Genomic DNA, 19,555 nt, shown 5'->3' with positions numbered 1-19,555 from the left:
AATAATATATCCTAATGTATTTAGTAATTGCAAAAGAATAATTAAAATTGATCTTACAAGAAACTATATAAATTATATCAACTCTGGCACATTTCAGAATTTGCCAGTTATTAAATATTTATATCTAAACAACAATCATATTACCAGTATCACCACAAGAATTTAAAGGATTATTGCAATTACAACGAATTACTTTTGGTAACAACCGTCTGACTACAATCACAGAGGATGTTGGACTTCAAAATCTGACTCAATTACAGATTATAAATGTGGCGTACAACAGGTTTCTCTGTGACTGTGATTTAGTGTGGTTTAGAAAATGGATTGAGACAACAAATGTGACAATTCAAGACACCAACCATACACTTTGTCAATTTCCAGATAGTAAAAAAACAAAAAACATATTGAATTTTGATCCCGATCAACTAAACTGCAGCAAGCTTGATAGAATTTTAAACCTTTCAATTCCTTGTGCTTCAGTTGGTCTTATTGTTGTTATTATGGTTGCAACTATTTACCGCTTCAGATTTCATTTAAGGTAAGATCATTCGTATTCAAGTATTCTAAATGCCTGTTGTTAAGTATACACAAAAAACAGACCTTTATTGTATTGGCAATGTAATACAAAAGTGATCGTTAAAATGTCGATATTTGATTAGTTGGTTTTTTTTAATTGGTAATATCAATTTCATCAATTTTTCAACCATACCTTTTTCTTTGAAACTAGTAGGCCTACAAAATAAAATCGTAAAATCTTCGAATGGAGTGCTAGTTTTAAAATCAAATATATTATATTATGTAAATCGTTTTATCAACAAAGAATCATTTCAATGTAGGTATTGGAATCAACGACGACGCCTTCGTAAACAATACCAGCGAATTTGCAACCAAGGACCTCCTACTATCAACGGAGAAGATATTCGGTATGACGTGTTTGTCTGTTACAGCAGCAACGACCAACAATGGGTTCTTGATGTTTTACAGCCATCGTTGGAGGTGCAACGGAATTTTAAACTATGCGTCGATTATCGTGATTTTCTTCCAGGAGAAGCAATCATTACAAACATTGCAAACGCTGTTAAATTCAGTCGGAAGGTTTTGTTAGTTGTCTCCAAACATTTTTCCAAAAGTGAGTGGTGCAACTTTGAGTTAGAGATGGCGCGCATCCGCATGTTTGACAACCATAAAGATTTATTAGTCATTGTACTAATTGTGAAGGTGTCACCTAAAGACATGCCGATACTCTTACACAAGATATTGACCACTACAACTTATATCGAATGGGAAGAATATCCAGAGAGACAAGCATTGTTCTGGGCCAAGCTTGAAACAGCTCTTTTGTCACCTAACTGTCCAAAAGATAGGCTAATTGATAACCCATAGAAACCTTCGCAAACATCGAAGATATCCGCAAAGACATATTAATTTACCAAATTTATTGAAATACATTTATTACTCTAGTATAGTAGATTTTGTTTTCAACCATACAACATCAAGCACATGACTCGCCAATTACAGGATGGCAAACAACCCAATGCTGATTAATGCCCCTTTCACATTGACTAACTCCACACCTGCGTTTTATAGGGTGTGCGTTCAGGTGTGTGTTAACTCCAAATATTTCATAGGCAAAGTAAAGGAGTAGGCTATAATGTATAGTTTTATTACTATTATTATTAGGCAGTGGCCTAAGAAATATGTTTCTGATATTGCCTTATGTATAAATTTACTCTAAATTTTATTAGGATGATTTGGATGATTAGTCAATTTGTATATAACTACTTATAACTTTGTCTTCATCTAGTATCGAATTTGCAAACAGCTTTAATAATGCATTTCTTCTTTTTTTAAATTAGTACATGGAGTATCTGATTAGGTACTTCATGGTTCAACCTTAATTTCTCTACATATTCTAAACTCATGTGAAAGTCTACGACCGAAAGCTAATGGAAACCTAGTCTATAGCCTGTGTGTCTACTTAATATTAGTGAAAAGATGTTGGCAATTATTGCGTTTCATACGTATTATACTTGAGCTCACAATCTAAACGCCGACTGGTGGACAAACTTAGCGAAAGTCTAATGAAAACCCTGTTTAAATATAGAAAAATACTCAATACTGCTTATTCACCATGGTACATTGATTATATACTGAACTAATACCATTGAAGATTAGCTTGTCCTATAAGTGCAAGTTCATTCCTTCATGTTCAGAACCAAATCCAAACACTTTGCATACATGAATTTTACATGGTATTTGCATATTAATAAAACATGTTGGCCCTTCTTTAGTTAACAAACTGTTGTCACAAATATGTAATATAACCTTGTCAAATGTTTATTATAATGTATACAATTAACTAAATTAAAAAAAACCTACTTACAGTTAAATTAAACTGCTTCTAATGTTAATTCGACGTAAGTTACAAATGAAAATAATAGTAGGCCGGCCTCATTGCTTAAAAATGTAAATATTTGTTACATTAAAAAAAATGTGAAACATACATTAGCACAGCCTATGTATATGAGGCCTAAAGTAAGGAAGAAGGCCCACCCAGAGACTATAGACGCATCTTGAATAAGCGTTTGTCCCCTGACACATTTTCAAACGTTAGACTCACTGAGAATATAACAATGCAGACAAACACCAGCAATACTTAGGTAGTTAGAAATATAAAGTAAAGACATTAAAGATGTATTGTCCCTTGAAACACAAAAAAATGAAGGTCAAAATATTCTAAATTTAAATTAGCCATATCAAAGTAATATTAAAGTTATTCACTTTAAGTCGAAAATTCAAGCTAAAAACAAAACTTTTACGTAATTAACAGCTAAATTAATTTGATTACATTTCGTCTGGAAAATCGTCGCGAGCGAAAGTAAACAAAAATTTCAAACCATGAGTATACATTATGCATGATGCTAATTAGGATTGTTTACAACTCGTCACGTTTGAGAAGGTGTTTTCACACAGATCGCGAGGAAGTTTTATGATTATGCATACAGAGTAGCCAAATAAGCGCGTTGTATTATGAGATATGTTTTGATCGAAAACTTTGACTGGAAGTCAAAGTTATTTTTTGGACCAAAAAACGTCTGTATTTCAGTTAAATGGTTTTTTTTCCCACTAATTTTTGGTGAAAGTTAATAACTATTATGATACTTCGAAATGACCCACTTTTTTTCAAAAGTTTTTATTGTTTTTTTTTTGGAACTTGACAAAGGGACAATACATCTTTAACAATATAAGAATATGATACTTCTCTGCCATGCTGCCTGTTATTATTTTGATAAACTACATGCGCGCGCGCTCAGAATGTAAGGAGTGGTGACGTGGCAATATTCTCCAGTCCAATCGCTGATTTGTTTAAACATAATTACATGAATAAAGTGAAAGCTATCTACGACATGATAAAACAGGATAGGGTGTGGTTGTTCAGTGCACAAGCATACCGTACACCGATTGTTCTGAAATCATATGTACATCTCTAATACGTTGTTAAAATATAGTTCTTACTGGGGTTCACACCATGGCCTAGGAAACCTAACAATGTTGTCAATTTGTATTCAATTGTGTTAGCCTGTGGAAACAATATCAAAGCTATTAATCAAAGGGACGCCTACACCTTTCATATTACCTCTTCCAACACTTTCTATACTTATGTTTAAATAAATCACATTTTCAAATTACAAATATTTTCAAAAAGGAAGTTCACTAAAATAATAAAGGAGGTCGGAAATTAAGCTATGACGGTTATCTTTATACTAAACGCAAGTCTACCAGAAGTTCAATTATTTGGGAGTGTTAACGCAGAAAGTGTGCTTGTAAAGGTGTACTACACGGACAGACATCGATATGGCCAAAGTGTAGTATATATCTGAGCACAACCATGCAGTTGATATCATGAAGGCTCACGCACAGAAAGTAAGACATGATATAATTGACAACTTGTAGAGCAACTTCAGCTCAGATAGCCATTGATGAGAAAGCCAAACAACCACTCAATGTCTAATGTAGAAATCAGAATCAAAAGAAGTAAAAGTCATCCTGGTCAGTCACCATCGCTGGAAGAGACCTAGTTCATTGATGGTGAATGGACGAAAACTGTTGACGACATACACTTTCTAATCCATGATGCTATGATTGGTAATAATGATCGTGACACAGTTTTTGCAACTTCAACAATCGGGTTTGTTGATGAAGAAGAGCTATAAACTGTATAGTATCATACACATACAGTATCCCATATGGGATGAATGTTGCTGTTAGAAGACGCGATACTGCGTGGTGTGTATTGTTACCAAACATGATACCTCGTGCAACGGATGGCACAAGACATCAACTATACAAATTCCTCACGGCGTATCTTATATGGAAGGATTTTACATTTATCGTACACAAAAGTTGCAAATTACTAGTTATTAACTTTCTACTGCACGCACATCGTAGGGTTTAACATAGCTATACGTTGGTAATTTTTGGACATAGAAATAAAGTTTTGGTTTGGATGAAAGTCGATGAATTTCCTAAACAATTAAATCGGTTGTTTTAAGAATTATATGAGGTTTAGTACACTAAATTTTTGCATTTGTTACAAAGTTAAATATTAATAAACCATTAATAATTATAATGTTTTGTCTCAAGATGAAAGTGAAAATAACTTAATTTACTTGAAAATGAGATTATAACGTCAATTAATTTCAGAAATACTTAAATCCACTGTTTGAAAAATTATTTTAGTTTCATTGCTCCAACTTCTTGCATTTGTTACGAAAGTGAAATATTAATAAATCATTATTTTTCCAGCTTGAACCATTATCCAAAAAGGAGATGAATAACGATATGTCAAATATGATTTTAAATATTACCATCTGGGATACAACAGTATCTCGTCACTGAAAACGACTCTTTCCAGAACTGATCTGTTCTAAGATATTTGGGTCTTAAAATAACGGGCTGAAGTATGGTGCCATTGATATTAATGCATTCCGTGGCTTGCAAAAAATGACTGATTTATCTATGGATGGAAACCTTTACTTAAGTCAGCTTTTGCCCTGGTTCGATGATCTCGTTTCTTTAGAACAATATATCTACAGTATTGTGGATTAACAACAATACATCCTAATGTATTTAACAATTGCAGAAAAAAAGTTGATATTACAAGAAGCTCTATAAACTATATTCACTTTGGAACTTTCCAGAATTTACCAGTTCTTTTAAGAACTTAAAAATTAAGAATTTAAAAATATTTATATCTAAGCAACAACCAGATTACCATTATACCACAACAAGCATCCCGATAACAACGAATGTCTATAAATGACAACCTCCTCTCTACAATCACTGAGGATGTTGGACTTCAACATCTGACTCGGTTACAGATTCTACATGTGGCGTACAATAACGTTCGTTATGACTGTGAATTTGTGTGGTTTAGAAAATGGATTGGGACAACGAATGTTATAATTCAAGACATGAACCATATACAATGTAAATTTCCAGATACTGAAGAATACAAGAATATATCAAATTTTGATCCCGATAAACTAAACTGCAACAAGTTTATAGAGTCTTAAAAATCACAATTTCTTGTGCTTCAGATGGACTTATTGTTGTAATTATGTGTGTAGCTCTTTACCATTACAGATTGCATCTAAGGTAAGATCCGTTGTATTTTACAGCTACTGTATTGCCTGCTGTTAAGTACAGAATACAAATATCAATACAAACTCAATCAATATTTAAATATTTTAAAAGACGTTTAATGTATTAAAACATCGATAATGTAATATAAATTTCATAAAGTGACTCCTTATGTAATATCAGTACAGATAGGATTGTTAATAATAATATTATTTGACAACTTATTTTTTTAGAGTCGAAATTCTTTTTTCATTGAGGAATACATTATAAAAAAAATTTTTTTAAATAATATAGTAAATAAAAATAGTTTTTAAACATTTTAACATTGCTGCAAAGGCAAAGTACTGAAAAAAGCAATGATGTGGGAACTTCGATGGAGATACAAATAAAATAAGCGAAAATCTAAATTAAACCCATTTTTAGTCGCGTGGACGCGACTCTATAGTTCACTATGTCGGTCGGTCACTATGTCGGTCGGTCGGTCGGTCTGTCTGTCTGTCTGTCTGTCTGTCTGTCTGTCGGTCTGTCTGTCGGTCTGTCGGTCTGTCTGTCGGTCCGGTATCACTATGCGTTTTATCGCTTTCTGACCTTATCTTGATATCAGTTTAATCTAGCTAAGTCAATTTTTCACAGTATATTCCTTATGGCCAGGAATCGATGTGGTTATGTTTTCACGGTGCGCAATAAAAAATTACGTGGTGTACGCACGATGTAACGAAATCACGTTTGTAATCATATCTTCACAACCATGAATCACAATTAAATAAAATTTGGTACTCATAAATTTCAGGGCATAAATCATCATATGGCAATACAATTACGTACGTAGCGCATGTAACGCATGCGTACGCGCGCTTAAAATTTACAAAATTTATTTTCGATGAAATAAGAGTACGTTTCAGGCAATTTTAAGCGTTTACAAAATTGCCATGAGTGCGCAGATTTTTGCGCGCGCACTGCGCGTTAAATGTTATTTTTTTTGCCCGATTTCTGTTTTCTTGACTTACTTTTCAACTCGAAATAGAAGCATGCACTGCTGAGATTAGAAAATGGATGGACTCCAACTTCCTCAAGCTAAATGATAAAAAGACCGAGGTGATCCTATTTGGTTCTGTTCAGCAGAGAAAAAAGATCCGGTTTGATGGCCTACATATTGGTGGCGTACTAGTCAATCCATCATCAGAAGTTCGTAACCTTGGTGTACAACTTGATTGTAAAATGACCATGGAATCACATATCAACAAAATCTGCCGATCTGCTATTTTCCATTTATGTAACATCGCCAAGATCAGACGTTACTTGAACCATTGTGCAACAGAGCAGATTGTACATGCTTTTGTTACCAGTCGGCTTGATATGGGAAATTCCCTGCTGTATGGTCTGCCAAAGCAGCAGTTGCGGACTCTCCAGAAGGTGCAAAATTGGGCAGCTCGCTTGGTGATGTGTGCCAAGAAGTATGATCACGTCACACCATTGTTCAAAGAGTTAAATTGGCTACCCATGGAGTCACGTGTTAAATTTAAAATCCTGCTGCTGGTGTTCCGATGCCTAAATAGTTGCGCTCCAAAATATCTCTCAGAATTGTTGACAGTCAAGAAGGGAAAGCGACAACTAAGATCTAGTCATCAGGTGCTACTGGACATTCCAAGGAGCAATTTTAGTTGGGGAGATCGGACTTTCAGTGTTGCTGGACCTAGGCTCTGGAACCACCTACCCTTGAACATTAAACACACATCATTATTGAGTCACTTTAAGTCACTACTCAAAACTCACCTTTTCTGATTTTTTTAACAGCGCCATGAGAAATGAATGTTGGAATGGCGCTATATAAATCGAACGATTGATTGATTGATTGACTGCAGCCATCTATATGGCCTTGTTTTATATTGTACTTAGTCACCCATAGGCCTACTTAAAATGTAATTTATACGTAATAATGTTATTTTCCGAAATAAAATATTTAATTGAATTGAACATTCACTTGTTTAAACAAAGATAGTTTTTGGCGTCTTTATGGGCCAAACCAATAAATCAATTTGTTCGATGTAGGAAGATTGGAAACTAGGGACCTCCTCCTCCCAGCAAAGACCATCAATTGGTTCTGAATGTTTTACAACAATCGTTGGAGGTCAAACGGAATTTCAAACTGTCGGGAGGACTATTTTGTTGTCCACAGCTAGTATTTACTAAAGTCGAGTGTATATTTTGCTTGTCTTTAATATAATACTCTATATAATTGTAAACATAAGTTTGATGTTTTCTAATTGACAAAATATATTGGTAATGTATTTTTATTGCACCTATAGTTGTTGTTTCACATTGGCCATAAACATTTTTATTATTTATTAATTAAACGGATTGCACTTAAAGAAAATCATTCGTTAAAGATGTATTGTCCCCCTGAAAACATTTTTTTTAAAAATATTTTTGTTGAATAGGCCATTTTAATTGCACATAAAAGTTATTCACTTTGAACTCAAATTGGATCGAAAAAAAAAATCTCATCGTTCGTTCAATAAGTAGATCTTGGCCTACTAACGGAAAAATTATACTCAACGGTAAGAAAGTCCCAATCGAATACAACAAACGGCTTAGCTTCGTCTGGGAAAATCCACTTGATACCAATAAGATGTTGTATTATACAGCCTTCGTTTGTTTCTTCAGGGTGTTTTAGCTTCAACTGTTGTTATGTCCCCAATAGCCTCCCATAGACAAAAGCGGTTCCTAATTCCCTCTCCGCCGGCCGTGCGTCGTGCGAGCTCACAAGAAACACGTGTTGGAATTGGATCGATTCATGGAGGATGAATGGTCAAGTCAAAGATGATACAGTAATCGTAGTTGACGGGGAGGACAGGGATCCGAGGACAGCAGCAAAACGGTTATTGTATGCTTAGTGTTAGACGTGACCTGTTTAAAGTTTGTCTTTTTCGAATTATTCATTTGTGTAGGCAGATTTATGTCAGATTCATCTCAGGAATAGTTACTAGCTAGACTCTAGGGCCTAGGCCTACCCTAAAGCCTTGTAGCCTAATCATGCCATCGAATTACTGTTATTAAATTAAATGCCGTAAATGTTCTCGATTAATCGAAATATCACCCTCTCACGCATGAAGAGAGACACCCTAGTAACGGTCTGCTCATGATTAAACCGTTAACAATTTTTTTATGGCATTTCTGCATCCCAGGTACAACTCGGGTTACACAATTCCAGATCAACTCCGCAATTAACGGGTGAAAAAGGGGTATTAGTGCATGAAAAAAAAGGATAACGCCTCATAACTACGTAATAAATTTGTGCAATGGGACAATGCCATACATGTGCATACCTATCACTAATACTCTGTTAATTACGGAGTTGATCTGGAATTGTTTAACCCTGTGACGCGGAAATGTAGGCCAGTGTAAACGATGTAAAAAAGTTACCCAGGTTGCTGAAGCACTGGGCAAGTAATGCGGAATGTATTCAGCGTCAAATCAACTCGGGACGAACCCATGCACTTGCATGTTCGTGGTGTAAACAGTCCCGCATATGTTTTCCCGGTCGATTGTTATTCTCTATCACTATAGTATTTAATCTATATATAACCCAGCTAGCAATGACACGTTGGGCCGACGTTGGTTTGAGGTCAACAGTTACGTTGGCCCAACAGCTCTATTCGACGTAGGCCCGACGTAATTTTTTCCATCGGCCCTTAGTGGGCCCAACGTGTTGGTCAGACGTTGGTACAACGCGTTGGGCCAACGTCGGTAAAACGTCATTGTTTACGTTGGCTTATGAACTTTCTGCGACGTAGGCCCGACGTAGCTTTTTCCATCGGCCCTTGGTGGGCCCAACGCGTTGGGTAGACGTTGTCCCAACGCGTTGGGCGAACGTCGGTATAACGTGAATGTTTACGTTGGCTTATCAACTTTCTGCGACGTAGTCCCGACGTATTTTTTTCCATCGGCCCTTAGTGGGCCCAACGCGTTGGGTAGACGTTGGCGCAACGTCATTGTTGCCATCTTTGGCCTAATGCGTTGGACAAACGTTGACCCAACCTCTTGGTTTAACGTCGGCTGAACGTCATAGAATACGATATCCCAGCTTTTGATGACGTTGGTGTAGTAGAATCAGTACATTAGATACATTTTGCAGCCCAATATTAAACTAATTGGTTTGTAGAATTTTGCAACTAAAACCCGATAAAAACAGACAATACCAATATTAACAAAAGTATTATGTTAAAACAACGTTTTAGCTTTGGATATTTTCAGTTACAGTTGTAACTAAAACTATTTAAAAACAGTTGATAATACGCAAGACGCAGATATATGTTAAATAATGTTTTTAATAAATATATCCTATTATTAACAGATACCGTAGAGACAAAACAATTTAACTAAAATTATACAACATCTGTTTCCTAATAGAACAAATACGGTTTAATTTTAAAGACATAAAGTACTGTAGGTCTACATTTTATATTACTGTATAACTTTACTATTCTATACAAAATACAATAAATACATATTAAAACAACAATATTTTTTACTTAATTTCAGTCATACCAGTCAGTAAAGACCAGTGTATTTTTCTTTGGCTTAAGACACGTTTATACTGTACAGTACTACGATAAGTAGATAAACATACTGTACATTTTTCTTACGGAAAACAAAAGAAATCGACAAGGTTTTCAACCTAGAACTATGAGATAACTATTTATGCCATTTATGTCTTTGTATTGTGGTCAATAAGAACAATAACATTATTATCACGATATTATTGCTCTTACTAAAACTGACGTCATCTGATTCATTGTGAAAATATTATTTTCATGAAAGACAGCATAGGCCTAAATGGTTATCCTACAGTTCTAGATTGAAAATGTAATAAAGAATTCTAAGGTTATTAATGTACTGTATATACCTATATAAACACAAATGTTTGTTTCTTATTAAGATCTACCTTAAGTAGGCCTACTTCTTTTTATGTTACAATTACAATTTGCAACACTGTACATAATTCGAACTTCAAATAGTTCTAGTTGTGTTTCTCATTCTAATTCAACATTAGTGTCCTTATCAAATTTAAAAAGTACATATCACATCGCACATAAGATACATTGTTCTACGACTGTAAAGCAGAGTGACGATTGGACCATTTGCGGTATAAATTGTTGCCACGTCATCCGGTCTTATACTGGTTTATTTCTGTAAAAAAATTATTAACAATATGATAGAAATGTGTTTATGATATGATGATGCTAAAAATGCTGTGTTCCAATTAAAAGAGGGATAAATTATATTTTGCTTAAATTGTCAGTGTAGTAGGCTACATCTTAGCTTCATAAAACTACAGACAGGCATGCAATATCAAATGGCGATTAATAAAAATAATATGGGATTATATTTAGCAGTATTAAGATCCTATCCTATAACTATAACATAGAAATGAATACATATTACAATACTCTAATAATGACAAGAGGTATAAATTAATCAATACGTATTTATTTTATTTTACGAATATTTTGATATTCAAGTTAATAGCTATATTTTAAGTAACGTATTTAAACATCAAAACTATAAAGAAGTGGTAGTGTATATGCGCGATTTGAACGATCACTCAGAGGTATTACAAGAGGAGAATATGAATATATAGGCCAACAGTACTGTTACACCGGTTCACTCAATGGCAAAACGGTGATGTAAAAACTTGCATATATATATCAATTGTACGATTTGTAATCAACGAAAACATTTTAAACTAACCTAAAGTTTAAAAATACAAAATCTTACCAGCAAAATAATAACAAGAAATATTAACTGAAGAGCAAGATGATAGCAGTTACCAATTCAAAATTCAAATGGAGACTTCCGTCGTTAGGCAAAGTACAGTTAAGTGAATGGAATGTGACCTAGGTTCTCCCATTAGAGTAATTAATGTCACTCGTAGTGGCTAAAACAATATAATTAATAGTTTTTATCAGAGGAGGGCTCTCTGTATTCTGGTTCCCTGGTTTTAGTTATATGGTATACCTGAGTACATCTCACTGAAGAGTCCTTAATTACAAATTTTAACTCCAACTACACGATGCTTCTATTTGAGTCGATGTCCAAGAGTTGGGATGACGTATGGAATCCAACCGAATGTGTAACTATCAGCCAATTATAATATGTTTGACGTTTGGATGACGTTGGATCAACAACTTGCAGATGATGTAGACATGCACCTATTTTTTTTTCAAACTTCAAACGTTGGGTCGACGTTAGAATTATACACATTGTTAGCCGATGTCGGCGCAACGTGAAAAAATGACTATAGTGCGTACGGTCGATTTGCTAACGTTGATCCAACGACTATGGAGACGTTAAATCAATGGAAATTTGTCAAATTGCCAACGTTGCGACGACGTTTGAACTACATGTCAAGTAGATGACATTAGACAGCACTTGTTTTTTGTAAAAATCCAAACGGTGGGATGACTTTAGATTTCCTACGCAATTGTTAACGTCGGCGCAACGTGAAAATATGACTATTTATTGCGTCGACATTTGCTAACGTCGAAACAACGACTACAGCGACGTTAAATCAACAGGAATTTGCTGACTTAGAAAATTGTATGTATTTCCAACGTTTCGACGACGTTTGAATTTTGACAACTTTTAGCCAACGTTGGCGCAACGTGCCCACGATTTTTCGACGTTGGACTGAGGTTGGATCAACAACTTGTATGACGTTAGACATGCACATATTTTGTGTTAAAATTCCAACGTCGGGTCAACGTTAGAATTCCTACACAACTGTTAGTCGATGTCGGCGCAACGTAAGAAAATGACCAGGCAGCGTCGACATTTGATAACGTTGAGCCAACAACTAATAGCGACGTTAAATCAACGGAAATTTGCCGACTTAAAAAGTTGTAATACAATGTCAAATTGCCAACGTTGCGACAACGTTAGAATTTGGACAACTGTTTACAACTTTTAACCAACGTTGGTACGACGTGTCAAAAACAACTCTAATATGTTGACGTTTGTAGACGTTGTGCCAACCAATGATAACGACGTCAAACAGACGTTGGATTTATGTTATCCCAAGGCACATTTGTCGGCACATTTTTCAACGGAAATACGACGTTGGCAAGACGTTAGACTAACAACCATAAAATTCACGACTTATAGTAAACGTTGTCATAACGTTGTAACAACGTCGGTAATTTGCCCGCGACTTTGTCGACGTCTGCCAACGCTTGCCGACGTCGAGCCAACGTCAAATTGCTAGCTGGGAAATTATGGTTAATTCTGACATAGTCGAGCACAATGCAAAAACTTCGGTACAAATCTCCGCCTTGGATACCTACCTATCTATCTCAGATGTAATGCGAAACGTAGATTTGATAACATTAGTGTTCAGTTCGACGCTATTGTTCCATATTTCTATCTTAGAAAGATATTATAAAGAGTTTTTTAACAAAATTTATGATTTCAACAGATTTTCAAAAGACAGATTTTCAACTCAATTTCAATTCTTCGCTGTCAAAGTAATTTCCGGGTTCACCTTGTAACAACCTGGTTTCAACTATTTTCTCTCTTTTATACACAAGGGAGCAGTTAAAATAATAGATTTGATCCTAAAGGTGACTGGAAACAGGCACTTTCCATCAATCAATACAGTGTCCCTTTGGAAGAAGGAAGAAAAAAACCGATAGTAGGACTGGAGCTTAAGTTGCATAGCCATTTCAGTTTTTTGTTTAATTAGGAACGGACCGCGTGTGTGTGAAGGTACAGTAGTTAAAAAATAAAAATTATACTGCAAATTAATAAAGATCAAATTAAATATATGCCATAAAGAATTGGAATATATTGTGGGAAATAATATTATAAAATTACATAGGGAGATTTGATGATAAGACATTTTGTTTAAAATCGAGTGAAATCCCGATAGTTGATTGAGTAAGCTGGCAGGAATAACTGTAGGCTATCTGTGTCCCGTTAGGACCGTCTGCCCATGTTGCAAGCCGTAATGTCTTCTTTCTTTAGCCCACTCTGTCACGGCAGTTAGTTTCAAAAGATGTTTAAATTAAATAATGTATTAATAATTATTAGGATGGTATTTATTTGAATAAACGCCTCTCCAATAAAACATCACTTTGAATAATAGTCATTATACTATTTGTAGTAGAATTCATCGCACTGTTATCTACAATTTACCAAGCATTTGTTATTCTTTGTTACCACTTTTCATATCTCTTAGAGGATTTCATTTGATTATAAATGTTACCATATTATTAAAACTAAAAAATTAACATATATCCCTCGAATAAGCACCTCCCTCAAATGAACTCCGCTTCCCCAAAGGGCCCTACCAACAATAAACACTATACTTTAACATGTTATTAATCATCTAAAACACTGTGAAACAGTAGTTTACGAATGTCAAGCATTTTCAATAATGGTAACCGACAGAAAACGTACAAGGAGAACATTTTTATCATTCCGAGAACCATCGTCTACACTTCCTAGAGGGGGAGCGAGCGAAGTGAGCTCACCCTAGTACATACAGTTAACACTTTGACTGCCAAACACGAAGATCTTCGTTTTTGGAAACACAACGCTTGACTGCCAAACATGAAGATCTTCGTGTTTCGCATTTTTTTACGAAATCCGGTAGATAGGTTAATTATTGGTATATACTACAAATATGAACACTATATTCGGTCTGGACCGTCAATATTTTACAATTTGAAAGTAACTAATCTGGTTACGAACGACTGTCAAAATGGTCCCTTTCGAACAAACACCGCGCATCACAGTAGCGCGTAGAGCGATGGCTTGGGGCATTGTGTATCGGTCGCGCGCTAGCTATGCCGCCGAAGCATTACAAAGGTTTTTGTGGATTGACATCTGAATAAAAAATAATGAAGTCATTTTCAATATGAAGTCTTTAATTTTATTATTGTATGTATACCCTAATTGTTTTGGTGTTTTACGCAACAAACTTGTTTTGACATGGTATGGATATTATCATCAGTTTACTATCTAGGCTAGTAGTACTAGGCTAGCCTAGGCCTAGTCGTAAAACGGTTCCGGACCAACTTTAGGCCTGGTTAACTAGGCCTGATGTCTTTACTATGTGGATTTTGGCGAAACATTGATGTAAGATTTATGTTTTATAAAATGTAATCACTAATACATTTTTCGATAGTGATAACTTGTTTTTATAGGCCTATCGGTGCCGTGTAAGTAACTTTTTTGTTGTTTGTTGATCTCACCGGGTGATATTTTCATATTGTGATGTCTTGCACAAAATCACAAATATCTCGACTTTCTTGCGCGAAACTACGAAAAACTCAAAAAGTGGGTTACTTTCATTTTACTATTACGATTTACATATTGCGATTTAAAAGTCGTTCTTGGTACCATTGTAAAGCTAAAATCTTTATGATTATTTTAGTCTAAATTACATATAAATCAGATCACATTCAGATCTTCTCTTCAAAATAAGACCAAAAAAACTTGACCATTATGAATGAATTTTGAAATTATGAATAAATTAATAGACGGACTCATCCGACGATGACCATATACAGTACTGGTCAGAGAACTTTCATTTTACTATTACGATTTACATATTGCGATTTAAAAGTCGTTCTTGGTACCATTGTAAAGCTAAAATCTTTATGATTATTTTAGTCTAAATTACATATAAATCAGATCACATTCAGATCTTCTCTTCAAAATAAGACCAAAAAAACTTGACCATTATGAATGAATTTTGAAATTATGAATAAATTAATAGACGGACTCATCCGACGATGACCATATACAGTACTGGTCAGAGAACTTTCCACATTCCTCGCCTGTTTTGAACGAGTGTTGCTATTCTCGAGTAATACATTAAGGTCACAATCTACGGCTTTATTGAGCAGCAGCTAGCAGTTTATTCCGATGTCATTGTCTTTCGTGTCCAAGTTGTTAGCATGAAAAACTAGGCCGTTGTAGGCGATAATAATTTATTTTAGAAATAGCAAATTTCAATCAGTCAACGTGAGTCAAAAACCGATTCAGCGATGGATGTCACGTGACACTGTAAACAATTCTTATAGACGATTTTCGTTTGTTTAGTCGTGACCAGTCGAGCGTAACCAACATAAAATAACAGCGTTTTCAGGACACCATGTTAATAATAATAATAATAATAATAATATTTATTCGGCAAAAGTTCATAAAGTACATTTTACAATTCATCTTGCCAGATTCATGTTGATTAAAAAATCAGACTGCCGACCACACAAGTACGTTGATTGCTGATGGAGTTGCTCAGTAAACACATGGTCTGCCGTGGTGCAGCAACTCACACAGCCAGGCTCTCATTTGAGAGAGTTGGTTTGAACTTTGTGCAGAAAGAACAATAAAATCACGCCTTAAGAATTTACATTTTATTTTCAATTACCGTAGCATAGCATATGTACTGTATGTAATCATCACTGACATAATTATTATGTGTATCTAATAAACAGTATGAACATTTTCATAACTGCATCATCGATCATTTTTTTTATATATAAATTAATAATAATAATAATAATTTAGGTATTTGTATAGCGCCAGAATCAACTAAACCGAAGTAAAAATCAAAGGCGCTTATATTGGATATATTGAAAAATAGCAATAGAAGTTGATTTAGTAAAATGATGAGGGAGAGAATTCCAAAGAGAAGCAGCAGAGAACATAAAAGACCTTTGTCTATAAGATTTGGTGTTAATTCTAGAAACAAGTAGTAGGTTTTGATCAGCCGAACGAAGACAAGCAAGAGAGGTGTAGGAGGGAAGAAGATCAATTTTAATTATTATTAATTCATATTATTTACCTGCATTTTTTAACCCGAAATGTGAAGTGACATGCCTTTGGCGCATAATGGTTCAGAAGAGAGTGGAATGCTTCTAATTTCGATGTCTGGTGCTTTTCGCTCATCTGTCCAATTTCGTTTACTAACCTCGGATTTGTGACGATGTCTTTAGTTTTGTTGGCAGCAATACTACCTGTTAAAAAAATATATAATATTATTTGTTGTTTTCAAAACAAGAAAATATTTACATTAAAAAAATAGAATATCTCACCTGGGATTAACCATTTCTTCCGTGGCTCACCATCACTGATTTCATCATGGAGGCAACAAGGGAAGAGATCACCATGATCTGTGTGCATATTTTCAGTCGGAAAGCCGCGTTGGTAACGCATCACTGATTTCATTCATTGTGAGGGCGCGCTTCGTGGAAAATGTTGGAATTTTTGCTATTTTAGTACACTTAGAAAATGGTATAATTTTGATATTAAATGAAATCAATAAACGTATTTCAATAGTTGAACTACAAGCGTAAATAATGATAAAAACTGTGATCTAAATTCCACAGATTTTTTGTTTCAAGAAATATCATTATTTTATGTATAAACTTTTTTACTTTAATTTTTTTTTAAATGATGGTAAAAAATCATTAAATTTCATATTTTCTAGATAAGGTTTCAAAGCGAATTTAAAATCCTTTCAAGATAAACTATTAAGCTATCTATTAAAATAAAAATCTAATTTTAAGCTTTCTTGGGATGCAACTCCCACTAATCAAACCAAACCTACTACATTTCTGTTCTGTTTCGATCGAAAAATCGCCATTTTGAAACTTTGTTTACGTTTTACGAAGCTGGTACGAATCGTCCCGGACCGAATCGTGTCTGTGTTCAATACGGTTTTCATGCAGGCGTATTACGTCATAGGCCTAAGATTTCAATTTGCTCCCCGATTATTGTTCTATTTGGTTTCTGAGCTAGGAAAGGCTACCTACTATAATTACTTACTTGATTTCTAGCCTAGCTAGGCCTAAAAATAGTATTTTCTAGGCCTAGCTAGGCTGAGTAATTCTGATATAATACTAATATTAGATAGGTAGGCCTACCCTAGTGAGTGTTAATAATAGTAGCTGGGTATTCTATAGTCTAGGCTGGTGGTAGGTCTATCCCAGCTCTGCTCATATACCAAGCAAGAAGAAGCCTGAAGAAGCCTGAAGGAGAAACTAGGCCCAGAACAAATAAAAAACTGTTAAAAAAACAATAAATGGAAAAATAAAAATAAATAACCCATTTTCAATTTATATATGGGGAATGTTTTATAAAATCGGGCATGTTTGTTTCAGAGACTTAAACGTGTATTTTTATATGGTCATGTTTTTAAAAAAGATAATTATGGGCCCAGCTGAAACCAAGATATAAAAATATAAGTCCATCATTTACTTGTATATAAATATTACTTTATTAGATACAACTTGCATTTCACACAAGCAACCAATTTTTTTTTTACGTATACAGAATGTGAAAAAGCAGTTTTTAATACAAATATCTTTCAAACAATACTGATATAAATAGTAAATACTACTACTACTGTATATATTATTTAAATAGCACAGTTCATCAAACATAACAAACTAGCTAGGCCTTAGCCTATATCATATTAACTTACGTGAGTCTTACGGTTGTACTGATTTTATGATTGTTTTATATGTTTATCTCTGGTTAATAAAGTAAATCAATCAATCAATTGCAACTTAATTTATATCTTATCATTGACTGATCTGAAACGCTTCTAAAACTTGAATGCGCATGAATGTATATGTTATATTATTATTAGCGAATAAAATGAAAAACTATCAGCTGCAGCAATGATATTGAAATCGAGAAAACCATTACAGCTTCCACCGTCCAACCTCATATTGAAGAACGAGACAGAAAATCGTCGAGTCTTGATACCAACAAAAAACCTAAAATGAAAATGAATAGCTGAAATGTAATGAATGAAACTATTTAAATAATTGTCACTATGATATGAACAAAACATTGCATCGTTATACAGATTCAACAACCTGAAAACATTTTCAGATATAGGCCTACCATGAAAAAGCAGCAAATACAAAATTTCCTTATGTCTGTTTATTGTAATAATTATTAATATTATAAATAAATTGTACCCCTTAGTTGTCAATAATTTTACTATAAATAAATATTTAACTATATAGAATAGGTAGGCCTATACCTGTATCAGGCTGCGATTTGCTTAATTATCTTTTTAAAACTTCCCAATGCATCTTCAATATAGAGTAGGATTGTAACGATACTTTAATAATACTAAATTGTAACTAAAGTATTTAAATTATTAACAGAACATGTTACTAGGCCTAGGCCGATATAATACGACAACGATCCACCAGGTCGTGCATATACTCACCTACAACAACCACAATCAACACACCATGCACCACACACGACGGAAAGAGTGCCGCGAGATGTAACAATATATGACATGAGGACCTTTTTTAAAATGTTTGCTATAGGAAGCTTAAATAGGGTTTCAAGCCAATTTTAACGTAAAACAGACTATTGATACTTACTCTATCCATATACGTCGGTTTTTTGGTAATTCACTGTATGGGATGCAAATCCCACTAATGGAAAATTTGTAAACAAACACCTGTTAGAAAACTTCAGTTTTGACGGACGCACACAAACTTTGGAAAGAAATTGTCGCTGACAACAAATCCAACAAATTATTCAGAAAATTAGGTGACCTGCGACATCTTAAACATATAAGGAACTGATCTTACCATATATGGTTAATTTTTCGCCTACTAATGTTTATTAAACAGCTATTAAATGACGTATACTTTATGCTAATGTTTTCGCGCGAAACGTTGATGCTTCTGTGCCGAGAGAGGGCTTCTAAAATTTATGACGTCATGCGAAGTCGAAAATTCAGCGATAACGGTCATATTTCCCAACGCGGCTCTCCGACTGTTTTGCATATGCCGCAACAAGTTCCACTTTGCAACCATGACTTCCCCATCCCTGGACGGTGTTGACGTAGCGCACCAATATATGTGATGGT

The 19,555-nt window shown here is 34.5% G+C and overlaps 1 protein-coding gene across 1 annotated transcript; it reads left to right on the top strand.

Moving 5' to 3' along the window:
* Positions 1-460: 460 nt before the first annotated feature.
* LOC144837221 (toll-like receptor 2 type-2) lies at positions 461-1,383 on the top strand. Its single transcript, XM_078692237.1, has 2 exons — positions 461-538; positions 837-1,383. The coding sequence occupies exons 1-2, from the start codon at positions 501-503 to the stop codon at positions 1,381-1,383; spliced, it is 585 nt and encodes a 194-aa protein (XP_078548363.1). The 5' UTR covers positions 461-500.
* The last annotated feature ends 18,172 nt before the right edge of the window (positions 1,384-19,555 follow it).

The sequence above is a fragment of the Antedon bifida genome, chromosome 3, assembly GCF_963402885.1.
Source record: "Antedon bifida chromosome 3, ecAntBifi1.1, whole genome shotgun sequence".
In the NCBI taxonomy this organism is placed as follows: domain Eukaryota; kingdom Metazoa; phylum Echinodermata; class Crinoidea; order Comatulida; family Antedonidae; genus Antedon; species Antedon bifida.
Note: the sequence above shows the minus strand (reverse complement) of the source record. Positions and strands in the feature narration are given on the sequence as shown.